At 34.8% G+C, this 13,653-nt stretch overlaps 1 protein-coding gene across 2 annotated transcripts in view; it reads left to right on the top strand.

The window, feature by feature from the left end:
* The window catches only part of LOC145681033 (uncharacterized), a 557,303-nt gene that overhangs the window by 90,323 nt on the left and 453,327 nt on the right, over window positions 1-13,653 (top strand). Inside the window, exon 1 of one of the 2 annotated variants that reach the window (XM_081752347.1) lies at window positions 12,858-12,980. The exons of the other annotated variant lie outside the window; for it this stretch is intronic. Within the exon in view, the coding sequence (XP_081608473.1) occupies window positions 12,916-12,980 (65 nt within the window). The 5' untranslated portion in view covers window positions 12,858-12,915. Of the gene's footprint in view, window positions 1-12,857; window positions 12,981-13,653 lie in introns of those variants that run through there. 2 annotated transcript variants of the gene reach the window in all.

The raw sequence follows: 13,653 nt of genomic DNA, 5'->3' as shown, positions 1-13,653 counted from the left end.
TATTAAAAATCTAGGGGAATATACAGAACTTTATAACAAAACAGATGTATTAATATTAGCTGATGTATTTGAAAGTTTTAGAGATGTGTGTTTAAAAGCATATCGTTTAGATCCTGCTTGGTATTTCACTCCTCCTGGTTTATCGTGGGATTCAATGTTAAAAATGACTAAGATCAAACTAGAAATGTTAACTGACTATGACAAAATATTAATGATAGAAAAAGGTATAAGAGGTGGAATTTCACAATGTAGTAAGCGATATGTAAAAGCAAATAATAAGTATATGAAAAATTATAACAAAGACGAACCTTCAAAGTATTTAGCTTATCTAGATGCAAATAATTTATATGGATGGGCTATGAGTCAGTACATGCCTTACAAAGACTTTAAATGGGTTCAAACTTACATGAACATAATGAATATTCCAGATGATTCAGAAACTGGCTACATATTAGAAGTTGATTTAGAATATCCAGAATACTTACATGATAAACATACAGATCTACCATTAGCTCCAGAAAATATGTGTCCACAAGGATCGAAACATTCAAAATTATTAACAACGCTTTACAATAAAGAAAGATATGTTATTCACTACAGAAACTTAAAATTGTATATGTGACTTGGGTTGATATTAAAGAAAATTCACAGAGTATTGGAGTTCAAGCAATCAAACTGGTTAAAGGAATATATCGATCTAAACACAAATATGAGAACAAGTGCTAAGAATGATTTCGAGAAAGATTTTTACAAGTTAATGAACAATAGCGTATATGGTAAAACAATGGAAAACATTAGAAAGAGGCCATCTATTACCTTAGAATGTGATCCAATGAGGGTGGAAAAGTTAATAGCGAAACCGAACTTTGATTACAGAACCATATTTACTGAAGATTTGTGTGCGATACATATGAAAAAAGAAAAATTGACCTTCAACAAACCTATATATGTTGGTATGAGTGTGCTAGATTTGTCAAAACTATTAATGTATGACTTCCATTACAACATTCTGAAACCTAAATATGATATTGATATAGGCTTATGTTATATGGATACTGATAGTTTTATATATGAAATTAATACAGATGATTTCTACAAAGACTTAAAAGAAATGGTTGATTTATTTGATACAAGTGAATATGGAAAGGATAATCAATATGGAATACCATTAGTAAACAAAAAAGTGTTAGGAAAGATGAAGGATGAAAACAATGGTAAAATAATGACAGAATTTATTGGGTTAAGATCAAAGATGTATGCCTTTAAAGTTGAAAATAAAGAGAAGAAAAAAGCAAAAGGAATAACAAAATGTGTAGTAGCAAAAGAGTTACAATTTGATGATTATAAACAAACCCTATTCAATGATGTGAAAACATATAAAAATATAAATCTAATTCGAAGTTGTAAGCATGATGTATATACTATAGCTGTAAATAAGTTAGCATTAGATTTGAATGATGACAAAAGATATATACTAGAGGGTGGTATAAGTACATTAGCTTGGGGGCATTATAAGATATAGTTAAAATGTATTTAAGTGTAGTTTAGTTTTAGGTCATATTTAATTAACTTTTATGTATAGCGTAGTTTAGTTTTAGGTCATATTTAATTAACTTTTATGTATAGTTTAGTTTTAGGTCATATTTAATTAACTTTTATGTATAGTTTAGTTTTAGGTCATATTTAATTAACTTTTATGTATAGTTTAGTTTAGTTTTAGGTCATATTTAATTAACTTTTATGTATAGTTTAGTTTTAGGTCATATTTAATTAACTTTTATGTATAGTTTAGTTTAGTTTTAGGTCATATTTAATTAACTTTTATGTATAGTTTAGTTTTAGGTCATATTTAATTAACTTTTATGTATAGTTTAGTTTAGGTAAAATTTAATTAAGTTTTATGTATAATTTAGTTTTAGGTCATATTTAATTAACTTTTATGTATAGTTTAGTTTAGGTAAAATTTAAGTAACTTTTATGTATAGTTTAGTTTTAGGTCATATTTATATTTTTAAGTCATAAAAGTTGTTTTCATAATTTTATCCTTAGACATAGACAACCAGTAATACATGAAAATAATTGTTTTGTAGTCTAGTATTTATATCCTGTTTACATTTCCTTAATACATTCTTACATAGTGAAGATTTTTGATTTTTTATAATTTTATCCTTAAACATAGACAACCAGTAACACGTTAGAAAAAAAAATTATAAAAAATAGAAACCATTTACCGTTTGAATTTTGAAAATCGGTTAATATTTGACGATGTTATAGCAAGTTCAAAATTTCGGGAATTTTTTACGGGTTTATTTTTGAGTTTTCGGGAAAATGTAATTCTTTAAAAAAAAGTCTTAAAATTTTATTGTGATTATGGTAGTATTTTTATTTTTTCGATTTGTTGAAATTTTGTGGAGATATTGAAAAAAGGGAAACATATCCTGTGGGTTATGCAACCATCTATGCATTTTAAAAAAATAACCATGTCATTAGTATTCATTTGCCGTTTAAATTTTGAAAATCGGTTAATAAACAACGAAGTTATAACGATCTGGAGATATTTTCCCTCATGAGCCGCCATCGATTTCAGGGTTGGTTATCGTTTCCAAAAAATTATCATGTTTACCTTATTTGGTACTAGTTCATTCGTAATAATTTCAGAGCTTAATTCGTAATTTTAACAATTCTGGAAAAATATGTTAAAAAGAATTAGTTTCCAACCCTGTTTGTCACGTGAAGGCAAAAATCATCACGTTATAACTAAGAATTTTAAAAATTTTTCGATTGTGAAGAGAGAGAAAATTGTAACTGCATAACGTGACTATGTAACGTGACGTGACAGTTTTGGTGTTGTTATTATTACATACTCAGAAGAAAGAGAGAAGAAAACGATACAAACCTTCTGTGTTGGGTAGTATAAATACAGGCGGCAAAATGATAAATTCGTTATTTTTTATCCGATTTTGATAATTCAAACGGCATTTAAAAGAGTATGTATCAGAGTTTAAAATGCAATTGTTCATTCTTGTTAAATGTTGTTAGATTTAGTGATTTTTTTATTTTGTAACTAGATTTAATGATTTTTTGTAACCAAATTTAGTGATTTTTGAATTCAAAACCGGTTATAACCAGATTTTGTAACCAAATTTAGTGATTTTTGAATTCAAAACCGGTTATAACCAGATTTTTGTAACCAGATTTAGTGATTTTTTTTGTTTTTATAACTAGATTTAGTGATTTTTTGTAACTAGATTTAATGATTTTTGTAACCAGATTTAATGATTTTTTGTAACTAGATTTAGTGAAAGAATGCATTAGAAGTTATTATGAGTAAGATAGAAGTTATTTGAGATGTGATAGAAGTTATTTGGGGGATATAAAGTGTTAAAAATTATTAGGGGGTAGACTAGAAGATATTTGGAAGCAGGGGTGTGCTATGTTATTGAGGGGTGGGGGTGAAAGTGCGCTAGAACATACATTTATCCCCTACTGAGATGCTTCCCTTAGCTGTCTAGAAGTCCTTAATGGGTCTGACCGGGCTTCGTTTAGTAATCTTACATCTTCCGCTTCGGTAGACACATGAGGACGGCCAGGAGATCGTAAATTAACAGTCTGTCCAGTAGCATAATATTCCCGAATCCATCGCCTTCCTGTAGTGACAATCGCCTGCTAGCTGCAATTGCAGAATTGTCTTTGAAGTCCCATGAAGTAAGTACTAATGTACGTCTATCCATAGTTTCCAATGCTCTGAGCTAGGAGCAGTAAGCAATAGAGAAAAGCTAGTACAGCCACTTTCATAACTATCTGGACTCCTGACTGTTATAATTCCATTACTTGGGGTCCAGGTCATTTCCAGTTGTGAGAACGCCTAGACAGATGCAACCCAACTTACATTTAACTTTTCTCGGCACTGACAGCAGTTTGTAGCACTGAGTCAAGTATTTATGGAAGTAAAATTGTGAATAGATGACGCACGAAACAATTCTCCATTCTGTATTAATTTCAAAATTGCTGTCTATGTAAAGTATTAGGGTAGTTGATAAACAACACTCTTGCCTAAGACCCCATTTCATCGGAATAAGAGGGGAAAGATGTCCGTTAATTTGAATTCGGAAAGTAGCCGTAGAGTATATATTCGCGATGACTGCACGGGAAACTGCTGAACTTCGAGAATCTGCATAAGAAAACTGTGGTCGAGACAGTCGTATGCGTTTTCTAAATCTATGGCTAGAGCATCTACCGGAACTTGCTGAAAATGGAAGTAAGAAAACAGATCCCACAAAAAGCGAAGTGTATACGTAAGACTATGTGTGGAGTGAAGTGCAGCTTAGAACGAATTGATGTAGTGCGGTATAAGAGAGCGTAAACGAGCTGTAAGGATTTCGGTGAATAATTTAATATCCGCGGGTATTAAATAAAATGAGCCTAAAGTCCTGAACCACTTTCGCAGAATTGGATTTGGGAATGAGAACCATAGAAGCTGTCCTTCGACAAAAGGCTTCACCATATAAGTAAGCACTCAATAAAGACGTGAGATGAGTGCTGAGGTATGTCCAATATTGTTTTTCGAACTGGAGTGTCGAGCTGTCTTCCCCAGGGGAGCTACGACCTCGCATCCTGCGAAGGGCAACGAAAATTTCATTCGCAGTAATTAGTTGCACAAGGGTCTGGCTATCGTGCTCTGAAAGTGACAGAAAGAAAATCCCCTGTCTGTGTAGCATCCACGGGACGCTTTTTCGTGAAATCCACATAATAGCATGTAAATTCTTTTAATATTTTTGTAGCGTCTGTGGTGGACGTACCGTCTTCCAGAACGAGAGAATTAATAGCCATAAAACGTTTCTGTCGCAAAAATAAATTGATTGGCAAATCATAGTACTTTTGTTGGGGAAACGATTATAAAAATCATCTGACATATAGGCTTGGTGGTAATCATGGGGATAAATCGTTTGATACTATTGATATGAGCAAAGTTTGTAAGCGAAGGAGGGGCTAACGAGAACTCGCGAAGTACCCGATACAAGAATTCATGTACATGATGATCATTAGCGCGCGCAAATTTGCCGCGCCACTGAAGAAAGCAACGAATTATCGGGTTGCAGTTAGGGTTCCACCATGAGCTTACAGTTGGGTAATATCTCTGCATGCGACACCAGTAGTGGAAACGATGAGATAATGCTTCCCGTAGCTCGTCTCGTAACATTAACTCATGATTCATCTTCCAATAAGAAGGGCGTCTAGAAAGTGGCAACAAAAAAGCTTATTTAAAAATTATTTCAATTGCGGCGTGATCAGAAAAGACTTGGAATTGTAAAAACTTATAGAACAGCAGGACAGAGGCTATCAGTAACATAGGCCCTAACGATACGACTTTTAGTAGTTACAAAGCAATATGAAAAAAAAACATGCTGAAACTGAGAAACGAATAACGCGTCTTTCAATTTCAACTTGTACAAACTCCACAAACAAAGGACAAGGCGGAGCAGGTGTTAGTGAGTCCCGGGGATCGATAATAGCATAAAACCACCGACCAAGATATTATGCGAAATCCCAGAGGGCAAAAAAGATTGGATCGTAGGCGCATAAAATTCCCCCATTTCCCGTGTACGTACAAAGCCAGAAGGGCAGTACAAATCTAGAAAACATATATTCTGAATATAACAAGGAATTGCTCGTCCGTCGGGAGACAAAACCACTTTGTCATAAAGCAGTCCCTTACGAATTAGAAGCGCAACCCCAATCAGGAGCGTTCTATATTTACAGTTGAATCATAGTCACTGAGAAAATATAATGGCGGGAACGTTAGTTCTTGAATACAACAGACATATGGACGCCAATTGTCAATAAAGTGTTTTAGTAGAGACGCATTATACTCTGAACTAATTATGTGTATATTAATCGAAAGCACCTGAAGAGTTCACTGGGGACATTATATACAATACAAATATTAAAAAATAATATAAATACTTACTAAAGGGAAAGGATACATGACCTGTCAAAACTATAAACACGACACACGTTGTGAAAAGAATATGCTCTCAAAAGAACACACTTGCGACTCCCAAAAAAAACTACAACACATGCTAGCGAAAGAAACACTGCTTGAGGCGTACTGAAGGTCAAGTACAATAGTCAGCTATACAGAATGTAAATATTCCCGCCATTATATTGTCAGTCAGTTGTCAGTCAGAAGTAGAACGAACCTGGGAACGGAGCTCTCTTCTTTCACTTCGGTCTGCCTCGGTGGCATCTTCAGAAATAAAGCTGTATTTTTGTCTTTTGAGTAGCACGAGTAAGTTTCCTTCGTTTTTTGCTTATAATTAAAGTAAGATGTAATTGACACTGATGTTTGTTCCCCTTCAGACGTTACTAAAGCGTCGTAATTCTCACTAAGGGAAAAACTCAATACTTTAGAAACTTCTTGGGAGCAGGGATGAGATGAAGCAATAGGTAGAACTTCATTCGCGGTATCATCCTGAGAAGGTAGAGGTGCTGCGTGCAAGTCGGGAATACCTGGGACTTTTGATTAGCCTTTGCATAACTTAGTCGTGAATTGTAACGCCGGCAAAGCACGAAACACATGTGTATGAGATATTACAGGTACCTGATAAGGGCCTGAGTTGAAGTCCAAGGTGGCCGCTGAGGGGCCCGTCTGGATCCACAAACGTTGTACTTTTCCAATTTCGGTCATACGAAAGGGGGTCTGTTGAGCGACATCGGTAGCAGTTTTTCCTTTCTTCAGGGGGCAATTGGACATGGTATGTAAACTCGATTAACACTGGAAACAGGTGATTGGCTGTCCTTCATACGACACACTGACTCTACACCCCTGGATTATAATACGGGACGGAATATGTTTTTGAAGTTCCATATGAATAACTCGCACTCCACTGTCTATAACAAAGAGGAAAGGCGCACTCCATCATTGGGATCAAATTTACGAACCAGCCCATACTGACAAAAATGTTCTTCAAGGATCGAGAGAGGACATTCAAAAGGTAATCATACACACGTATTAATTTCACTGAATCCAAGACTGTGACGATCCTGACGTCACTGATACTGGCGTCCGAATGGTGAAATGCAACAGAAGTTGCAGCGGTTAAAACAAACTGTTCATAAGCACATTGGTTTTTAAACTAAATAAAAATATTGTATCACTACGCATGTAATTGCACTGCACGTAGATGCTCAAAATGACAGGAAACTGGTCGGCTAAGCAGAGATACAGGAATGAACAAAAAATCTAAAACGTTTGGAAAAGTGTGAAAATCATAGCTAGTGTGGTATGGGGCCTCTTTCTGCGTCCAAAACAGCTTGGATCCGACGCGGAATGGGCGTATACAGCTCCTAATCGTGGTGTATGGAATTTTGTACCATCGTTCCTTCAAAAGATGCTACAGTTCCTCAAGAGATGCTGGTGGAGCGTAATGAGACCAAACAAGCCTTTCTAACTCAGACCACAATGGCTCAATGATGTTCATATCTGGTGATTGTGAGACCTAGCGGAGGTCTCATAGCTCCTGGTCATGCTCCTCAAACCATGATTTCACCGTTTTGCAGCGTGACAGGGTGCCAAATCATCTTGGTAGATGCCATTATCATCAGGGAACAATATTTGGGCCATGGGTAGAACCTGATACCCCAAAATGGCCTCATACGTCTTAGCATTCATCATTCCATGCAGGACTGTGATGGGACCTTCAAAACTCCACAATATCACTGCCCATACTGTAACAGAACCACCTCCATGCTTTACAGTTGGGAGCAGACAGTCTGTATCATAGGCCTACGACGGTGTTCTCCATACGCAAACACGACCGGTTGTTGGAAACAAGGAGAAGGTCGATTCATCGGATCACATTACGTGTTTCCATTGGTCATGAATCCACGCCTTGTGGTCCCTGCACCACTGAATCGCTTCTTCGCATTTATGCTGTGACTTGGGGTTTGGCGATAGCGGCCCGTCCATGAATTTTCATTTTATGAAGTTCCAGTTGCACTGTTTTCGATGAAACCGGGTTCTTTAGGCCGGTACTTGGTTTTCAAGAGAGAGCTTTCGAGTTTCCAGAAAAGCTGTCTACTAGAAAAAAATACATTTTTCAATCACTATAATATATAAATTATTATGTAAAAAAATGGCTGTAACTATGTGTGCCTGATCATCACGTCCAAATTACAGTAAAATAAAATGGCTTTTGGTATACGTATAATTAGGCCTTAATCCAAACTGTGATGTTATCATAATGCGTTCATTATAATAATATCCTAAGTGATTGTAGGCATCCGAATATTAAGGAAAAAATTGAATATCTCATAAGCCGTTATACTTACGAAGCTGAAATTCAGTACATTAATTCTTTATGGAGAATGAACAGAACGTTTCCTGGAATTTTTCAAATTCTCATTTATGGGGAGGGGTGCACTTTCTACATATGGTAAATAGATAGTGGCCTAGTTTGTAAAAATAATAGAAAACAATCGATATTCGTTGAAAAAAATTGAGAAAGAAGAAATACAGCAGGGTTCGATTATCGGCAGGAGATCTTAAGGTTCGGATTCATGTTATTCCGTAGGTCCATGTCTCATAGCGTCACTGCTGAAAGGGAAGTTAAACTCAAAATCAACTCAACAAAAAATACAAGGCTTCGCATCATAAACTCAAAATCAACTCAACAAAAAATACAGTGCTTCGCATCATATACCCATATGTGCTTACCATGCGCTTTATAATAATTGCTGAAGCTTGTTTATTATATGGAGCGCTTAGAGCACAGGACAATCAACTACATAAAGTTGTGAGAAAAACGTACATAACATTTGTAACGTAAGATTCGGAATGATGGTCTACTTACCCTGATTTGGGTCTTTCACATTTTATCCGTTTTTCCACTAGAAACTATCAATAATTCAACAAGGAAATAATTAGACTATGATAATTTAATTCAAATTCATCGTAATGAAATGACAAACACTTTACTATTTTATATCGTAAAGGTCAGATCCATCGTTATTGTAACAGAGCGGTGCTTGAGCGATGCACCGTAGAAATTCAAACTCCTATTAGTTAGAATTTGACAACCTGGTTTTATTATCAGTATAAACTCTTTAGTCGCTAGAGAAGAGGCCGTGGATCATGTGTCAGAGTTCATGACGATATGTTTTGGTGGGTCAGTGTTGCATAGTGTGTGGTGGTCGGAATGGGTTATTGTGGGTGGTGGGTCAGAGTGGGTTACGGCGCGTGGTGGATCATAGTGGGTCATGGGTCATAGTGGGTCACGGTGGGTGGTAGGTCAAGTTTTCATTGACTCACGCCATCTCTGGTCAAATCTCTAAAACCAAACCAAACAAAAAGCAATATTAATACACATAACGTTCAACACCTTAGCTATTCATGAAATAACTATTGCATGATCCGAATAACTCTACTATATCCACAAATCATCATTTGTCTTATTTTACCGAAATACGTCATGACTTTTCCGAAAACCGGATACTTTAAGTGTTTTTAATACGCAAATTTCATGGATCTCATCACTTACAAACTTACTCTCTTAAGATCATCAAAAGCTTTAGGGTACTTCCCTTAGATATAGAAAGGTGAAGTGCAGTATTCGAGCTTGCTGTATCGTGCAAGTAAACAAATAAAAAGCAGCAGGATAATACTTCCCTCCCCCAAGCCCCCTACAATGAAGTGTGTTGATTATTCAACAAAAAGACTTTTAATCCAATCAGAAAATTCATCAAATATAAAATACGTAGCCAAGTCTCGACTTTGCAATAATAATAATAATAAGTTTATTATTAGTTTCCAACCTCCTCCAGTTTCAAACCTGCAAAAATGCAGTTAAAAGATAGTTGTTAGGTTAGTTTAGTTTAAATTAGGTTTGGTTAGTTTAGGTTCGGTTAGGTTACCTGATAAGACTTTAGTTAGACTAGAACAGTGATTCGAACCGGTTCTCATGTAAGCTTCAATTATCATTTAAATTCAATAATTCATTGTTCTCATAAAAAATTTATAGATTTTCTTAATTTATTCATATATAATTCTGTAAAACTCAATACGAAAATATCATATTCAACGCACCGATTTCCCAACATATACGACTACCATGCCGTTCAGTCATATAAACTTTCCACGTCATGAAAATAGTACCAACTTCTATAAATCTTTTCTTGAATTAAAAATATCTTTGCTGCCAAATTCACAACTAAACATCATCAAAGAATTCCAGATCATCATTTCTTACCATATTTCTAATGTAAATTTTCTTATTTTTTATTAAAAACGGAGGGGCAACTCTAAACTAAACCCAATAATAATAATAATAATAATAATAATAATAATAATAATAATAATAATAATAATAAAGGAATAACAGAACTACAAAATCAAATACGTAAACAACACCTTCCAATTAAGAAAAAATTATTGCTACGACGGGATTCAAACCCGTGTCCTTGCCATACAAGTTTCATAATTTGCCAATGTACCACAAAGATAAAACAATAAACTAGTAGCTACGGGAGATATAAACAGAACATTCTTTTTCTACACGTATTGATGCAATTCACAGAATGCGAAAATAATGTCTGCCGGCTTGCATTTTCGCGGATTCCAAGAATTGTAGATATCCTCTGATCTTATTGGCCGATGCAAATAGGACATTGTCATGACCTGCATATCGTGGAAAGTAAATCGGCCCTCGTAACCGAGCGGGTTAGCGCAACATCCTAGTAATGCAAATAGTTTTTGGCGTGGGTTCAAACTCTGCCCAAGGATTTTTTTATTTACTTTTTTGAATTTTCATCACACTTTTTCATTAAAATAGGATTGAAAATAATATTCAAAAAAGTAATTTACCGATTATTTTTTAAATTTTCGTAACATTTCTTTTCATTAAAATAAGCTTGCACTTTTACTATAGCGATCCATTGTAAAAGTAGTAGTAGTAGTAGCAAGCAACGGGTTAGAGCCCCGCAGGGGTTCGTTAGGTTATCTTATCTTGCCCAAACTCTTCTCCACAATTTACATCACCAACTTCTAACAGGGTAGCGCGCGAATACTGAAACTCTTGGGATCGGCGTAAATGCTGTCAGCTTTTCTTCTTTGGAAATTAAAAGTTACAATTAGGAAAATAATAGTAATGTAAAATAGTAGCAGCTAAAAACGATGAGGTAGCCTCAACTTTAAGAACGTTTCGTAATAGTTTCCTCATTGAGGAAGGTCTATATAACTTGTTTTCGAGTTAAACAAGGAAATCTGGAGTAAGTCATTATGACACTCATACGGAATGTCTTTTTATACGACAAGTAGTATTTTGTAGTCTTACATTAAACGATTGTAACTAGCTAATAGTTTAAACAAAAGGTAAAGTGATGAAGTAGGTAAGTGATTAGCGTAGTGAACTTCTATTCGGCGGACCCGTGTTCGAATCCCGGCCAAGTTGAAACTTTGACAAATGTTTCAATTTCAATACATTCTCAGTGTGACAAGCAAGATCTTCTCTCTAGATGTTCGAATGAGGAGAACTGGAGAAGGTCTAGCAATGGAGACAATCATCGACAAACTTATTTCCAACACTTGTTCTAAATTTTATATTTTCAGCTACTTTCAAGCATTTTCTGATTCATGCGTGGTCAATATTTTATTTCTCTGATCATACAGTATATAAACAAATAATGCATTACATACACAGCAATATTGATATTAATGTATGGTGTTCTTTCGAAAATACGAAGATTAAGCTCAGAGATTCATCTCAGAATGGAGAACTGTTCCGTTAGTTACCTACTTTACAATTTTACCTGCACAAACACCTGGATCAGGCCTACAAACTGCTGTCAGTGCCGATAAAAGTTACGTGTAAGTTGGGTTGCATCTGTCTAGGCGTTCTCACAACTGGAAATGACCTGCACCCCAAGTAATGGAATTATAACTGTCAGGGGTCCAGGTACTGGCTGTACCTGGCATGTGATTGATTACTTGCACGACACGCCTAGTGCGGGGAACGACTTGGTCAACGACTCGCGAAAGAAATCGTAAAATGGTGCGAGAAATATAATAATAATATTAAAAATAGTTTTCACAAAGGAATATTAATACATACGAAAAGCTGTTTAAAGAATGAATTGTTATACTGACTTTGCACGTATAAATACATATACCATATTGCAAACACATTAAGCGAAATTATGATGGCTGTTTTGAGACGAACAGTTTTGAAGTCCAACTTCGGGTATCTTCGAAAAACAGTAAACTAAAGCTGCTGATTCGAACCTTTAAGCCAATCTTAGCAATCAGGAAAATCTGTACAGATATGTTTTGTTACTTTTAAACATAATAAAACATGTTGAAATGGTAATAAGTGTAGAAAAAAGTAACACATATTGAAATACTTAATTATACAATATTTCGAATCTATGTATTCACACTCTCGTTTCTCCATTGTAATTTCCATAGGGAAAAGAACATTTATGTATAAGCTCAGTTATATTTATTTAGAAACAGGTTCCCAAGAGCGGTGATGTTAGCTCGGTGGTACACCTCCGAGCGTTCGAATCATGAGTTCGTTAGTTAAATACACGTTCAAGTGACGATTTTTTTTATGATATTCTATTTTCCTCATTGTATGAAAATTAAGTAAAATAATTATATTAGAATACATCAGTTGTATACATATTCATATAATCATTTCACGACATAAGTAATTATTTTGTTTAAAATATAACATCTGAAATATTGACAGGACGTCGGTATGTTACACGTGAATATTAAATACATATTTTAAAAAATTGTTTACTAGCTATAAATAACTTGTGTAGTGTATTTATTTGCAACTATTTTCATACGCAGGTAACTTCTCAATATTCGCATTACAGCATGTGATTTACGTAGAGCACATCCAAAACTGGACCATGTTTCACGGCGAAAAAACTAGATATCTACAAACTGTCAAGAAAGAAATTCACGAATCGCAAAGGTAACGTGAATAGATTGAAAGCGGTAATGCCTTAATCGCACTCTCCCCCAACTCTTTCTTATCTGTTTAGATATAAAAATAACTCATGTTGTCTTAGAAAACTTTCTGAAAGTTGGGGTCGCGACCTCTAATGGGTTGCAAGAGGGTTTAATGAGGTCGCGAAGGTAAGTTGAAGAGAAAAATATAGTTAGAATCTAATACCGAAAATTATTTTTAAATATTATTTTGAATTTTATTCTGATAGGCATACTTTTGTTTTTTATACATACTGTAAAGAATAACAACAAATAAGTCTACTAAACATTTTCACAAGGTGCAGTTGTTTATTGATGAATTTAAATGAATGTGGTATGAAATGAAATTAATGAGAACTGTATATTAAAATACCAGAAAGATATAAATGCAACAAAATCTAAATATTCAAATGCAATTAAAATTGAAACCTAATGAGATACCTAAGCAAGATGTAATTTCACTAGTGCAACAATGCCAGGTTCAACTTTGCCACGCATATTATAAAGCCATTTTCAACTGACAAGTGATTTCTTAGCTTTGTTTTAATGCTTACCATGGAAGAAAACCACGTTCACAGAGGTACGATATAGCAAATGAAATTATTACTTTTAAAGCAGCGGATACCAGACCAGGATATTCTGCTCTCCTCATCAGGCAG

The sequence above is a fragment of the Thermobia domestica genome, chromosome 3, assembly GCF_964235325.1.
Source record: "Thermobia domestica chromosome 3, izTheDome1.hap1.1, whole genome shotgun sequence".
NCBI classification, from domain to species: domain Eukaryota; kingdom Metazoa; phylum Arthropoda; class Insecta; order Zygentoma; family Lepismatidae; genus Thermobia; species Thermobia domestica.
This window is presented reverse-complemented; position numbering and strand designations above follow the sequence as displayed.